At 39.3% G+C, this 16100-nt stretch overlaps 1 protein-coding gene across 1 annotated transcript; it reads left to right on the top strand.

Annotated features, from left to right (window-relative positions):
- Window positions 1–405: 405 nt before the first annotated feature.
- On the top strand, window positions 406–15161 carry ppm1g (protein phosphatase, Mg2+/Mn2+ dependent, 1G). The gene is made up of 10 exons (XM_077247012.1): window positions 406–975; window positions 1240–1309; window positions 2245–2330; window positions 2626–2749; window positions 6861–7312; window positions 7540–7668; window positions 9312–9546; window positions 9657–9786; window positions 12562–12658; window positions 14096–15161. The coding sequence occupies exons 1-10, from the start codon at window positions 865–867 to the stop codon at window positions 14282–14284; spliced, it is 1623 nt and encodes a 540-aa protein (XP_077103127.1). The 5' UTR covers window positions 406–864; the 3' UTR covers window positions 14285–15161.
- The last annotated feature ends 939 nt before the right edge of the window (window positions 15162–16100 follow it).

The raw sequence follows: 16100 nt of genomic DNA on the forward strand, positions 1-16100 counted from the left end.
CTTATAACAATTGTATTTAGGCTTCAAAATTCATAAAAGTTTCTGTAAGTTGTGAAACTTACGAAGTGGAGACGTCGTCCATCTTTTTTGCAGTCTAGTAAACACGTCATCAGAGAGAAGAGCCTGCATGATATAGGGTAAGTTATTTTGATGAAAGATTACGAGGTCACGTGAATTCTAAAGAATAATGAAGTGTCCGTATTAATCAGAAATACTTGCATATCCCATAAAAAATTAGAATGGTCCATTTTGATTTCATGGTTACTATAATGATGTAACCTGTGACTGGACGAATTAGTCAATCTAAACTAATCTTTTTACCCAGCGATTCAGAAGATTCGAGTCACTACGATTAATCAAAAATCCCCGCTACCTATTTTTTGTAACATGCGCATGCGCGAACTCACAATGAGCAGACTTCCTTTTCCGGTGTGCCTAAACTAAAGTCCGCCCTCTGTGAAATGGGTTTGCTGGTGGACTGTTGATTATGTTGACTCACACGTGTTAGCGGCTTTTCTATGTTTTAAAAGAGACTCATATCGAATCAACATTTATTCCCCTTTGTGTTTAATGTGAATTCTGTCCGTTTTGGACAGACAGTCTTATCTGGACACTTCGCTCATCTGTGATTATTCATTTAGAAACTCCAGCAGCATCACCACCAGTGTTAGCAGCCAGTCAGCTAACAGCAGTTAGCAGGGTAACATACCGGTTTACTCTCATTTAAGGTTCACTGCGCACTGAAATGTGACGAGTACCTAGTTTGCGCAAACGTATTAACTTCTTTAAAGTCAGCGAACTGGAATTGGACGGATCTATTTTATATTACGAGCTTTTCTTTCACTATACCTCATTGCATACATCATGGGGGCTTACTTGTCTCAACCCAACACGGAGAAAAGCACAGGCAACGGCGGGGATAAAAACATGACCTATGGGTACGCGGCCATGCAGGGCTGGCGAGTGTCTATGGAGGTAAAACACACTTTCACCGTTTCATTCTCTCCGCTGCTGTTGCTATGTGGATTACTAATGATATTTGAAAGGAAACCGAAGAGAATGGCCCTTACCAAGTGAAATTGGATGTTTATATTTTAAATGATTTCTATAACTGAGCGTTAGTTTTTGTTGTGTGTGTGTTTTGTTGTGTGCGTGAGTGACGTGCGCGAATTTTGGCGCCAGTGAGTTCAGAGTGACTCCCGCCTCGAGCTCTTTCTAATGGCTTGTTTTGTTTCTTAGGACGCGCACAACTGCATCCCAGAGTTGGATGAGGAAACCGCTATGTTTGCGGTCTATGATGGTCATGGAGGTAAGCTGGTAACGTGCACATCGTGTATAAGAGCTTTTAAAGAGTGAGTTTGCTCAAAAATGACACATCTGTCATTTTCTCTGCCTCAAAGTCGTTCCAGTCTCCTGTTTATTTATTTTAAAAATTCTTTCAGTGCAGCTTTGTGCCGTATGCCTGTTCATAGTGATCATGTCATTTAAGCTAAAAAAAAAAGCACCACATACGCATACAGTAGTCCATAGATGAGCGTTTTGAGCAAGAGGACTTGGAAGGTGCAGGCTGCATCCGAAATTGCTTACTTCCATACTATATAGTAGGTGAAAAACGCTATGTGACAAAAGTACTCATAAAAGAGTACGCATAAAGTACTTGGATGGCCTACTACTTCTGACGAGATTCTGAAGTGTGCATTCGATGGACACTGTACGATCCCATGAGGCCACGGGAGAGGATTTGTGAATTGAGGTGAAGCCATGCAGCTGACATTGGTAGGCCACATAATAATGTCAAAATGGTGAATGTAGTATGTCCGGATTTCATTCATACTACGTACATTTATACTATATAAAACATACTTTTTTTTTAGTGGTCATGAATTACTTATTCAAAACAAGTACCTACTCAAGAGTATGCGATTTCATGACATTCCAAACCTGTATTCATTTCTTCGGTGGGACATAAAAAAGATAATTCGAGAAATGTCTGTTTTCTTTTTCCATACAATGGAAGTCTGTGGTCACCAAAATAGTTTGGTCGCCAACATTCTTCAAAATATCATCTTCTCTGTTCCACAGTAGAAAGGAAAGTTATTCACTTAAAATCTTCCCCTGCGCTGAGATGTAGACAAAAGATATATATATGTATGTATGTATGTTTTTTTTTTGGTGAACTCTTCCTGAAAGAGGCAAAAATCCATTTGATAATATTGATTGAGAATCTGTTACTGTTTCCTCCAGGTGAAGAGGTTGCTTTGTATTGCTCAAAGTACTTGCCTGACATCATTAAAGAGCAGAAGACATACAAGGATGGAAAGCTGCAAAAGGTAACACTCACCTTTTACAGTTGTATATTCATATTGCATCTGGTCTAATCCTTTAACTTGCATAAGCCCACAACTCTGTGGTGCAAACAAAATTTATTTCTGCTTTTATTTGAGACATTATGGTAGATTTCAGATGTGCAAAGCCAGTAAATATGATTTGAAGGCTTTTTAAAGTCTCCATTCTGTTGTTGTTGTTAGTCTCTCATTAATTATTAATTATATCTTGATATCTGAAAATGGGTATAATTACTGACCTCGGATGTGTGTTTCTCTTTGGTTGCCTTCATATTACCAGGCTCTGGAAGATGCATTCCTGGCTATCGATGGCCGAATCACCACAGAGGAAGTCATCAAGGAACTTGTTCAGATAGCTGGGCGTCCTCAAGGAGAAACAGAAAAAGTAGCAGATGAAGATGATGGTTAGTTTTAGGGTTGTATATATCACATATTGGCCCTGTTTAAACCTGGTGTTAAGATTCAATTTGGTTGATCCGATCACAGGTAAATACAGGTGTAAACGAGAAAAAATGCAGGTGTAAGCGGGGCTAAATGCAGGTGTAAATGCAGGTGTAAGCGGGGCTAAATGCAGGTGTAAGCGGGGCTAAATGCAGGTGTAAGCGGGGCTAAATGCAGGTGTAAGCGGGGCTAAATGCAGGTGTAAGCGGGGCTAAATGCAGGTGTAAGCGGGGCTAAATGCAGGTGTAAGCGGGGCTAAATGCAGGTGTAAGCGGGGCTAAATGCAGGTGTAAGCGGGGCTAAATGCAGGCGTAAGCTGGGCTAAATGCAGGCGTAAGCGGGGCTAAATGCAGGCGCAAGCGGGGCTAAATGCAGGCGCAAGCGGGGCTAAATGCAGGCGCAAGCGGGGCTAAATGCAGGCGCAAGCGGGGCTAAATGCAGGCGCAAGCGGGGCTAAATGCAGGCGCAAGCGGGGCTAAATGCAGGCGCAAGCGGGGCTAAATGCAGGCGCAAGCGGGGCTAAATGCAGGCGCAAGCGGGGCTAAATGCAGGCGCAAGCGGGGCTAAATGCAGGCTGCGTAAGCGGGGCTAAATGCAGGCTGCGTAAGCGGGGGGCCAAATGCCGGATGCGTAAGCGGGGGGCCAAATGCCGGATGCGTAAGCGGGGGGCCAAATGCCGGATGCGTAAGCGGGGGGCCAAATGCCGGATGCGTAAGCGGGGGGCCAAATGCCGGATGCGTAAGCGGGGGGCCAAATGCCGGATGCGTAAGCGGGGGGCCAAATGCCGGATGCGTAAGCGGGGGGCCAAATGCCGGATGCGTAAGCGGGGGGCCAAATGCCGGATGCGTAAGCGGGGGGCCAAATGCCGGATGCGTAAGCGGGGGGCCAAATGCCGGATGCGTAAGCGGGGGGCCAAATGCCGGATGCGTAAGCGGGGGGCCAAATGCCGGATGCGTAAGCGGGGGGCCAAATGCCGGATGCGTAAGCGGGGGGCCAAATGCCGGATGCGTAAGCGGGGGGCCAAATGCCGGATGCGTAAGCGGGGGGCCAAATGCCGGATGCGTAAGCGGGGGGCCAAATGCCGGATGCGTAAGCGGGGGGCCAAATGCCGGATGCGTAAGCGGGGCTTAAAACTTTCAACCACTTCCAGAGATAGTTGAAAATAGTGTTGTCACGATACTAGAATTTCTAACTTCGATACGATACCTTGAAAAATATCGATATTCGATACCATTTTCGATACCACAGAGAAAAAAACTGCCACAATATTAAGGGGGTCTTTTTTTTATTTAAAGCTAAATATTACAAGTCTAGAACATGACAATGAGGTATATTTTACATGAACAAAAATGTCCTGAGTTCTATCTGTTAATATTTTTTCATTGGACCAGAGCTAACATGATCCGTTGTGTTTTTATTACCTACTGTTATCAAAGATTAAAATATACTGTAACAAATGCATTGGTCATCGGTCATAAATGCTGGTTAATACATTAACTTAATTTGATGAACAGATTTAAGGAAACAATGCTCACTGGATCAGCATCTAGTCAAGTTACCTTTATTTATATATTGCTTTTAATAATACAGATTGTGTCGAAGCACTTATCTGTATCAAATTGGAGGATAGAGTGTCAGTAATGTATAATAATAAGGTTAAACATTCAATTTTCAGTTAAAGGCATTTCATTATTGAATTCAGAGATGCCATTGTCTAGCTCAGTTTAGTTTAATTAGTATATGTGTAATCAAATTGATGATAATCGCTAATGAAGGCAAATTGCAGAATTAAATAATAATTTTTGAATAAAGTTAAACAGACACAAGTTAATTTACATCTGACCACAGTTACAATATTTACTTGTCTACGATTCCTCAGTCAGATTATGTTAACTTTAAGAATTACAGTGAAAAAACGAAACAGACTCATATCAACAACAATACTAGGCCATCTTGGTTAATGTTTCAGAAAAGTTAAAATGAGAAGAGTTACAGTGTTAGGATGTTTTTAGCAGTGGTGCAGGTCTGTCCAAAAAACAAACACCCCTGATGCTGAGCATATGCTTGCTAAATGGTACCCCTGGAGCCAATTCCTTAAATGTTTTCATCTATAAAATAATTTGACAAAATGAGTGATGAGAGGGATATTGATAGTCAAACAATCTTTTGGGTGCCCGCAGCCCGCTCGCAGTGTGAAGCGCGTGTCCGCGCTATTCTCCGACATGCCCGCTCGCGGTGTGTAGCGCGTGTCCTGTCCACGCCATTCTCCGACTCTGACATGCCCGCTCGCGGTGTTCTTTATCAATCAACCAAAGCCGGTCGCGGGGACGCCGCACTCGCCATCTTTCCATTCACTTTTGCTATTTAACCAGAGCGAATGAGACGAGTGCGTCACGTGTGGTGTTTGTCAACGCGCCTTTGGAGAGAAGTGAAAGTGACTGCTCGGCTAGTATTGGTGTATCGATACTTCGGGAAATTAGTATTGGTACCGTTCAGATATTTCAGTATCGATATTTATCGAAATATCGATATTTTTGACAACACTAGTTGAAAACACATTTGACCGGATTGCTTTCATGGTTTGAAGATGAAAAATGTACCAAGCACAATGTTCTCACCACTCCTGATTTCTAATACACATTCATAGTTTCAGTCTGTCTTTTGGAACTGGGAGTATTTTGGTTTCCTGTTTGATGGATGGAGCTGGAGGAAATATGAATGATAGACTTTTTCTTTAAAGTGCAGCTTTTCATTATATTTTATCTTTTTGTTAATGTTATTTCTGAATGAAACATCTCGTAATGATGCTACGCAAAGTATAAGGGTGCTTTCACACTAGCACTTCTGCTGCACGCTCGGGTTCATTTAGCGTCAGAGTAAATGAACCCGAGCGTGTTAGACGTGAATGTTTAGAAGTGAATGCTGCTTTCTCAGCTCTGGTGCGCATCCGCAAACCACTCCTGATATTAATGCAATCGTACTAAATTGCATGTGTAAACCACTATTGATGATGTATGATGATGGTGACGTGTGACTTGGTAAACTGCAAGCAGAATGATTGTGTGGCTCATTTCTGTTTGCCTTTTGCAGAAATAGTTGTCACACAAAAAAAGACACCTGTGTTCTTTAGAACATTTGCGGCAGATAGACGCAAGGTCTGTAGTGTTAATGCTTTGGAAACAAAACCAACGGTTCAAAAATCTAAGTATAGAAGTGAGGTGAGCAACATTTTCCTCCCTTCTCCTGTCTCAACGTTACCTAGAAACAGGAGTAAAACAGCTGCTGCTTTGATGCACACGTACCGGTTTGGATGGAAAAAAAATGCAGTGTGATCTATTGCTGGATCTAAATGCTAATAATCTCTTCCTCTCAAATGTAAAGGATTGAAAGACGTGATCTGGATAGAACATATTATGGTTGCAAAGTATATAAAAATTGTTTATTCCAAAAGCAACACTAGTTAAAAATAATAATCTAGACATTGTGTCCACTTAATGATTTTTAATAAATAAACACAAAAGGGATATTTAAAATCAAATTAACTTAAAGGTACCAATATGAAAATTGTACAATTTTAATCTTCTTACAAAAAGTGGTTTCTGCATTTTGAGCGGTATTGGATGGATTCTGACTGGCTTCAACACTTCTGATTGGCCATTGCATTCTGGTGCTCAACAGACATGTCTGTGATTGGCTACAATTCTCAACGCTGCAAAAATACGTTGTAAATAGTGTTTTATGCTTTTCAGAGCACAAACACAAAAATGCACTGGAAAGTTAGAAAGCAGCTGCATATCTTTGTGAGAGTGTGAAATTGGCTTACTTGTATGCTAAACTTTTAACATTATCGTGATATTAACAATATTCCCTAGTCTTTATCGTGAGCAAATATCATGATAATGTTGATATTCAATGTATCACCCAGTCCTATTATGAACAAAATCCAGTTTCGAACCAAGTGTGAAAGCACCCTAAGTAACAATTGCAATGTGTATCAATTGTAAAATGCATGCACAGCGCAACTACTACAAGTTAGCAAAATAAACTGACATCCATGCTCTTCTTTCTTGTCAGTTGATAATGAAGAAGCAGCTCTGCTGCATGAAGAGGCCACCATGACAATCGAGGAGCTGCTTACACGCTTCGGACAGAACCAAAACAAAAATGCCAAAAAGCCGTGTCCAGATGCGTCTAAAGAGTCGGAGGATGGAGAGAAGTCTTGCACTGAGAAGGCCATCAACGGCGAGGCAGAATGTAAGGCTTCCGAGGCTGGCAGCAATGGGAAGCAGAAGGCAGCTGGTGCTGGAGATGTGGCTGAAGGCTCCAAGATGAGGGCCTGCAGAAGAGCTGCGGCTTCCGGCTCCGCTTCGGCTGGATCCCGTGAGAAGTCTGGCTCAACTGGGGATGCTGGTCCCTCATGCTCCTCCTCTGCAGCTCCTGCTCCTGGAAGTGCCAAGTCCAAGTTTTTCGAGGACAGTGAAGAGTCAGAGGAGGGAGAAGAAGAAGAGGAAGGTAGTGAGGAAGAGGTGAGGGGACACATTTAGCAGCAATAGCACATTTTGACGATTCAGGACTAGGTTAGTGTAATGGCCAAGCATCTGGGGTACTTGCACTGCAGGTTCATTCTGGTTACCAAAGAGTAAGGTTTTGTGTTGAATGATCAAGTTTAAACTTTACAGAAAATCAATGGAATCTGTAATTGTATATTTTGAAATTTACAAAAGTTTGCTTCATTTTCTGTTACGATCAAAAGGACTGCAGTGAGGAGGATGGTGAGAACAGCAGTGAGAATGAAGAAGAGGATGACACTGAAGAAGGGGAGGAAGAGGACACAGATGAAGAGGAGGAAATGTGCTTGCCAGGCATGGATGGAAAAGAGGAGGTTAGCATGTCACATGACCTCAGATTTAATGTGGGAAATATAGGCTGCATCTGAAATCACATACTTATGAATAAGTAATTACTTTGCGACTGCTAAAAAGTATGTTCTATCTGGTGTGGATTATGAATGTAATCTGGACGTACTACATTCGCCATGTTGTAATTGTCATGTGACCTACCGCCGTCAGTTGCATCGCTTCACTGTCATTCACAAATCCTCTCCCGTGGCCTCATGGGATAGTAAAGTGTCCACCGAATGCACACTTCAAAGTCTCGCTGGAAGTAGTAGGTCATCCAGGTACTTTTTGCCTATTCGACATGAGTACTGTGAATATTCGAGTATACTACTTTTGTCACATACCGTTTTTCGCCTACTATATAAGGAAGTATGCAATTTCGGATGCAACCTTAGTGTTTGTTCATGACTTTAAGAATTTTCTAATGGTTCTGACCTCTTTCTACTCTGAAGAGAAGTTCAAATGATGCATTCATGTCCTTTTTGTTTCTTTTGAAACTTGGTTGCTGTTGTTTTTTTCTGTGAAACAGAAATAATTATTTTGGGAAAATTCAGTGAGCCCAAAAAAAACATGTTCCACAGTGAAAAACAAGAATTTTTTTTGGGATTAAAGGGTTAGTTCGCCCAAAAATGAAAATTATGTCATTAATGACTCACCCTCATGTCGCTCCAAGCCCGTAAGACCTCCGTTCATCTTCAGAACACAGTTTAAGATATTTTAGATTTAGTCCGAGAGCTTTCTGTCCCTCCATTGAAAATGTATGAACTGTATACTGTCCTTGTCCAGAAAGGCAATAAAGACATCATCAAAGTAGTCCATGTGACATCAGGGGGTTAGTTAGAATTTTTTGAAGCATCGAAAATACATTTTGTTCCAAAAATAACTAAAATGATGACTTTATTCAGCATTGTATTCTCTTCCGGTTCTGTTGTCAATCCGCGTTCACAAGGCCAGTGAAGCTGCTGATGTGTTATCTGGTGCGTCCGTGTATTCGGGTTCAAATAAATATGTCTGGTTAAAAAAAAATGCAAGTCTTCCCCTGTGTCGAAATCCTTAGACATGTTTGTGAAGATTGTTTTGTTTCCAGCGTGCATCTCCCTCAGACTGTAAACGAAGCTCGGGCACACCAGACACACGTCAGCTCGTCTTACGTCAGCGGACTCATGAACGCGGATTGACAACAGAACCGGAAGAGAATACAATGCTGAATAAAGTCGTCGTTTTTGTTATTTTTGGAACAAAATGTATTTTTGATGCTTCAAAAAATTCTAACTAACCCACTGAGGTCACATGGACTACTTTGATGATGTCTTTATTGCCTTTCTGGACAAGGACAGTATACCGTATATAGATTTTCAATGGAGGGACAAAAAGCTCTCGGACTGAATCTAAAATATCTTAAACTGTGTTCTGAAGATGAACGGAGGTCTTACGGGCTTGGAACGACATGAGGGTGAGTCATTAATGACATAATTTTCATTTTTGGGTGAACTAACACCTTTAAGTCATTCTTTCTCATGTGAATGCTTTGAAAACTTGAAATAAGATGTGTAAGGAGTGGATCACACAACCTCGTGACATATGCCCGTATACATAGTTTATTTAAATGTTTCCATCCGTTCTGCAGCCAGGTTCAGACAGTGGCACCACAGCTGTTGTAGCTCTTATTCGTGGGAAGCAGCTCATTGTGGCCAACGCTGGAGATTCCAGGTGTGTGGTGTCTGAAAAGGGTAAGGCGGTGGACATGTCCTATGACCACAAACCAGAGGACGAGCTTGAGCTGACCAGAATAAAGAACGCTGGTGGGAAAGTGACGATGGACGGACGTGTCAATGGAGGCCTGAACCTCTCCAGAGCTATTGGTAACTCTGCTCCTTACTGGCTTATTTATTTACGGAAGTATTATTTTGCGCATTTCCTTTTTGTTTGACGTAGTTTTCTTGCATCGCTCTAATGGTTGTGTTTCTTGTAGGTGATCACTTTTATAAAAGGAACAAGGCTCTTCCCCCAGAGGAACAGATGATCTCTGCTCTGCCTGATGTCAAAGTGCTGACTCTCAATGAAGACCATGAGTTTATGGTTATCGCCTGTGATGGCATCTGGTAAGATGGACAAAAAGAACTAAACTTGATTTCATGATTTTTTTTTAGGACTAGTTGTATTAAATATTCACAGCGCATTAACATGCTTTTGCAAGTTGTTAATTGAGCAATCGTGATATTTGTGATTATTTTTCTGATCTTTCAGACTAAAATTATTATAAAAGAAACCTTGATTTACTTTTAACTAGGGATGGCGAAAACTAAAAATGTTCTTGACCGAGCTTCATTCGCCGATTGAAACCGGTTAACCAATTAGTTTAAAATATGCTACGCTGTTTGAAATAACAGCCATTTCGAGCCGCGCCTTTTTGTTTTCCGTTGTTTTTATATATAAATATATATAAATTTAATTACCATTTGTGCATTTAATTCATTGCGCCTTGACACCAAAACTGAGTCCCAAAAGTCCGCTTAAGAAGCATAATAACTGTAGGTACGTTCACACCGCCGCCGACTTCAGCGGCAAAGAAGCTGTGGCCGCCCTGTCGAGGACGCTTGTCAAAAAGTACACGGAAGCTTGTTGACGCTTTGGCCGCTCTGACGTAGCAGCATTATTTTCGAGATAAGAGAAGTGTTACAACATGAAATGTAAGCAGAAAAACAAGCAATACATTGACAATAGAAACCTTTTATAATGACAGCAGTTTTATATTGCCTATTCTGCATCTCAACGCACACATAAAGCTTGCCACAAAGAACCGGCCAAAGTAAGGATTATGCATTAAACATTAGAATTGTTTATTAATAAACTAGTGTTTTCTGTCAGTTTTCGGTTCATTTATGAGACTCACTCCAGTTCACACGCCGGCGCCTCCGTGTCCTAATTAGCCTATATTGTTTACTATATTTGCTTCTTATTTATTAATCCAGTCAATTTGTTGATGAAACATTGATTAAAATGAAGATACAATTTATACTAAACGAAATTCACTTAAAACAAAACTTAAGTGGTCAAGATTATGTCGGACCCATTCCAAATGTTTTCCGATACCCTATATTGGGCATCTTATGATCCTATCTTACTCATCTCATGCGATTCCCTTTTCATATAACCAACATAGATGAAATGAAAAAAACATTATATTATTTAAACATATATATGAAACGTATGTTTCAGTTTTTTTAACTTAAGCGTCACACCGCCCCGCTTTAGCTACTCACATGTTCTGGTGTGTGGCCTATACATGCATGCAAAAATAATATGAAACACACAACCATGAATGCTGAAAACATTTTTCAATATTTATTGAAAAAAAAATACTGCTCATTGTGCAATTTATTCCCTCCTATTTAAAAATATAATAAATCATCAGCACGCACTTAACCAATTCACCGGAGACACCAACTATCTCAGCTATTTTATCCCATGCCTCGATCAAAAATACAACAAATGAAAGCGTTTATCTGTATTTCCGACTGATGAGAACTATGCATATATACATTCATAAATCAGTCGATTTTGTATTTTATTATGAGATTTTATTCTAATGTGATCAGTGACTCAAGCACTGATGGACCAAAGAGCGCGCATTTCGACTTGAAACTTGAAATATAAATTCTTAAATGCATTTAGTACCAATATATTAAAACGTCTGTTTATATACTCCATTAATAAAGGAATCCAGACATTGGAAAAATATCAGTCCACAAGCGTTTTATATTTAATATGAGGGAAATATGACATTTATGCTTCTAGACTAACGTCACTCATAAATCATGAAATTACACACATCCACCATTCCTTGAGTTTTATTTAAAATCTTTAACTTTTAGGTAGCAAAATATTTTTTAGTAATTCTGTCAGTTACACTAATGTTAGATTTCATTGAAGGTATATTGGAGCGGCCACACTGAGCTGTGCGTAACGTCCACAGACGTGAAGTGAACGAGACAGAGGCTGTCTGGTACTGTCTGAAATGGTTAACTCTGTGGCGATGCATGTGCAAAACAGATTTAACTAATCATAAAGTCAATCAGGATACATTACACAGCCTACTATACGCCTACACTAAAAAATCCCACGTCCCTGCCTGTAGCCTTTACTTTCCGCAAACCTTGAGCGCGCAAACCCAAACGCTGTGACCTCGCGCCAAATGTTTTTATTGGTTTATGAAGTACAAACAGGCGAGTTATGAAAAATTGAGTGTGAGGGATTTCACTTCACACAAAAATATCTTGGAATGGGATGGCTAACTGTAGTAGCGTTTAGTCCACTGTCTATAATAGCCTAATTTAGAGATTTTTTCTTTTCTTTTTTTTACCGACTACCGACAACTTTGATTGGTTAACGTTGATACGGTCAACCATCGGTCAAACGGTCATCGGTTAACATCCCTTCTTTTAACTACATTATGCCTTTAGTTCTTGGATAAAATGTTTGCATGCAATTGGCCATGGCAGCTGTGTTGGTTGAAATTGTTAGTTTGGTTGAAATCACTTTCAAATGATAACAAAAATATTATGTTATATAAAATATCAAGGAAAAGGCTGAAAAACAGTGCGAATTCTAGTGTTTATTCAGGTTCTCTGCTTTGATAACATTTTGCATAACATCTAGGCTTAATGTAGTGGTGTTATTTAAAGTCACTCGATGTAATGGTAGTTCCCCGATAACAATTCTTCTCGTTGCAATATGCAGGTCCATATATGTCTCTGCTATGAGAAATGCTGAATTTTTTTTGTCTTGTTTTTTTGCAATAGTCAATTAAGAACTGTAATGAGTAGCCAATGAATAGATTCAATTGTCTGTTTATATTTGTCTTTGTGTGTTTAAAGGAATGTGATGAGCAGTCAGGAAGTGGTGGATTTTGTGAATGAGAGATTTAAAACGGAGTCTGGTAAAAGCAGACCCCTATCTGCTATTGTAGAAGAGGTAAGTACTGGGAAAAATGTGTGACTATGGATGTGCCCGAAGCCGAATTTGTAAAGGAGATAATGGATTCTACGGAGCCCCTAAAGGGACATGGTGAAGGAAAAAATATATTTCAATATCTTCACGTAATAAGTGAAATCTGATCAGAGCTACAGACTGCGACCAAATATTTTTTTTTTACTGGTGCGAATAAATAGTTAGAGGTCGCACTGGTGCCACCACCACGTTGCCCAACTGATAAGAGCTGCCTTCAATGCATATGAAAAACATTAAATGGCTAATTAAAAATGAATAAAACGAAACCACGCTACTCTTGAGTTTATCAGCTCCAATAACAGACAGTGCAGCACGAGCTCAGAACAGCTTTACTTTCTGGTTGATCTCGAGCATGCAACACCGTTACTACACTATAATCACTCAAATACTATCATTTTATTTTTACAAAGAGATTTGTAGATCTATTTGTAAAATGAAATAATGTTTGCAGTATACATGCTAAGCAGGTGTAGTGATTAGCTGCAGATATAATCCTATATTTCAACAACATTATATGACTAAAATCCACATTAGATCGCGATCGGAAGTTAATACAAACACTCGATGGTTGTTTAAAGTGAGTTTTGGGTAAAAGGGTAATTAATCTTTTAAATTGTGTTATGTAGCTTGATGCTAATTGTAATAATAATTTTATAATAAAAATGTAATAATTGTAATTTAATAGAAAGACTTAAGATAATAGATTAAAGTAGAGTGGGATGAAAGTGTCGTAGATGGGAAAGCCATAATGCCAGAATAAAGGCTAATAATGGCTGAATACAAACAAAAGGATAACGATAAAACAATAATGAAGTCTTCATGACAGAAGTGTGAACGGTTCAATGAGTAAGAACAAAAGAACATGAATTGAATTGGAGTTCTCTTTGCCAGACCATAGACAGCAAATGGGAGTTTAAAGGGCAATAAAATATTGTATTAGCATCTATCAGTCTTCTCTAAAAACTCACGACATGATCTTAGAAAATTCATAGTTTTAAGAGATCCTCAGATTTGAAATCAAGCATGACTGCACTTGTGGCTTCACTTTAATTGTGATTATAAATTGTTATACTACATTTATTGTCCGTGCCTTTCCAGATTCGGCTTCGGGCACATCCCTCGGTGTGATGTTTTGTGTTTTTGTTTTGGTTCTTTCAGCAATATGGAGCCTCACACATGACATGCGGACAAAAATACATATATTGTGTCAATTAAGAATTCATTCCCACAATGAAGAATTCGTTTTAGTAAATCGTGGCCACGTTGAACTAATTCCTTCCCGAACAAATTATATTGTTTCAATTAAATGGCTAAAAATGTAATTATCATTGGACTTTTGTGTTGTCGTTATGACTGGAGCCATTTAAAAACTTACCAAAAAGTGTGTTTTTCACCATCTAGCTGCTGGACCACTGCTTGGCACCAGACACCTCGGGGGACGGCACAGGGTGCGACAACATGACCTGTATAATCATCACCTTCTCCCCGCACCTCGGGAGCAACGTCGAGGAGAGCACCAAGAAGCGGAAGTCCGAGGACACCACGGCCGAGGAAAACGGCAATGACAGCAAAAAATCCAAAACTGAATAGAAGTGCTGTCGTTGAATATGCTGATTATTTTGAGGACACCTTCCCCTTTTGAATTCAGACCACTTGGAAAATTTTAAGAATAGCTCCCTGAGAAAGAGCGTTTAAGTTTTAAACCATTCAAAGACGCAAGCAACTAGAACTGTTAAACCAGACCGTTTGTTCTTTTGTTGTTCTGATTTATTTAACAGGCCCGTCTATAATTGCTAATGTGATGAACAGAGCAGTGTGGTAGCAGAGGTGAAGACATGAGTCTACTCCTGATGTATCTGTCCATCGTACCCTTGTTTATGTACATAGTGTTTTTCCAGTAACCGTCAACTTGATGATTTTTTTTTTTTTTTTTTTTAGTAGTAGTGGTTCATTGTATCAGTAATTGTGACCTTTTTTCTGGACACCAGTATGTAATTGATCAAATACATTTTTTTTAAAAATAACTTGAAAGATGCTGGTCTATTTTTTTCCCGATAAAGCCATCGTCCAGATGAGAGAGATAATCCTGTAGAAATGCTCTGAGATGGTGATTTACATTGACATTCCTTTCTCCTTTGTTTCATGCTTGCAAAAGAACATTGATCCTAATGCGTGTAATAAATGGGCTTCATTCCTTTGAATCGGAAGGACTGAAGGCTGACATTGTGATCAATGTGAAATAATTCAGTAAACTGCATTTATAGAGTGGAAGTCCTCACTGCAAAACAAGTTTTCTTTTTTTCATTGTCATGAAGCAGCCATTTCATTCATTAAGGTTTATATACAATGTATTTTGGAATATATATTTTGCTACTTTTTCAGAACATCTTTGTGGGATGTACAGGGAAACGATAAGTCATTGCTCAGAACTACAGCCTTTTCTGTATCAATAAACAAGTGGAGACAAGTACTGTGATGCGGGTTTTCTTGTTGAGGATTGGGGTTTGTTCAAAAATTAAGTAAATGTTTCTCTATGACCGGTGTCTGTTTAGTTCTTGGTAATCTGATCAGCAAAAATGTATCCAAATTTTAGCCTATTGAGAAGTGATCTGTTCATAATGGGTGGTGTGCTGGGAAAAATCAAATCTGATGAGTTTTATTTAAATGTAAATGCTGCTGTCATTATCTTCCATTGTTTATGTGGCCATCATGTTAACATGAGTGTGATCTACTTCATCTTATACACATTTTAGACCATTTACAATGGTGTAATTATAATACATTGACATTTTAGGCTCTAATTTTAATTGTGAGACACTGAATATTTCTACTTAAAAAGAAAAATGATGGCCACCAGTCACAGCACTTAAAATGCACACATAACACACTGATGTTCAAAATAAAATAATGGACATAACATTCATGCATTTGTAAATAGGTGACCCTAGACCACACATGGGTAAATTTTTTGAACATCATCTGAAAGCTGAATAAATAAGCTTCACATTGATTATGGTTTGCTAGGATAGGACAATATTTGGTCGAGATACAACTATTTGAAAATCTGGAATCTGAGAGTGCAAAAAAATCGAAACATTGAGAAAATCGCATTTAAAGTTGTCCATTTATGTTTACAATTATGCTGCATTCACTCACAAAAATAAATGTTTTATATATTTACGATAGGAAATTTACAAAATATCTACATGGGACATGATCTTTACTTAATATCCTAATAATGTTTTGTCATAAAAGAAAAATCGATAATTTTGACCCATACAATGTATTGTTGGTCATTGCCACAAATATACCCGTACTACTTGTGACTGGTTTTGTGATCCAGGGTCACATATATACAATATGCTGATGCACTTTCAAGGAAAAATAGAACTGTAATTTTCTTTCA

The sequence above is a fragment of the Siphateles boraxobius genome, unplaced genomic scaffold (assembly GCF_051911475.1).
Source record: "Siphateles boraxobius isolate OS27281-9 unplaced genomic scaffold, OSU_SipBor_1 104, whole genome shotgun sequence".
NCBI classification, from domain to species: domain Eukaryota; kingdom Metazoa; phylum Chordata; class Actinopteri; order Cypriniformes; family Leuciscidae; genus Siphateles; species Siphateles boraxobius.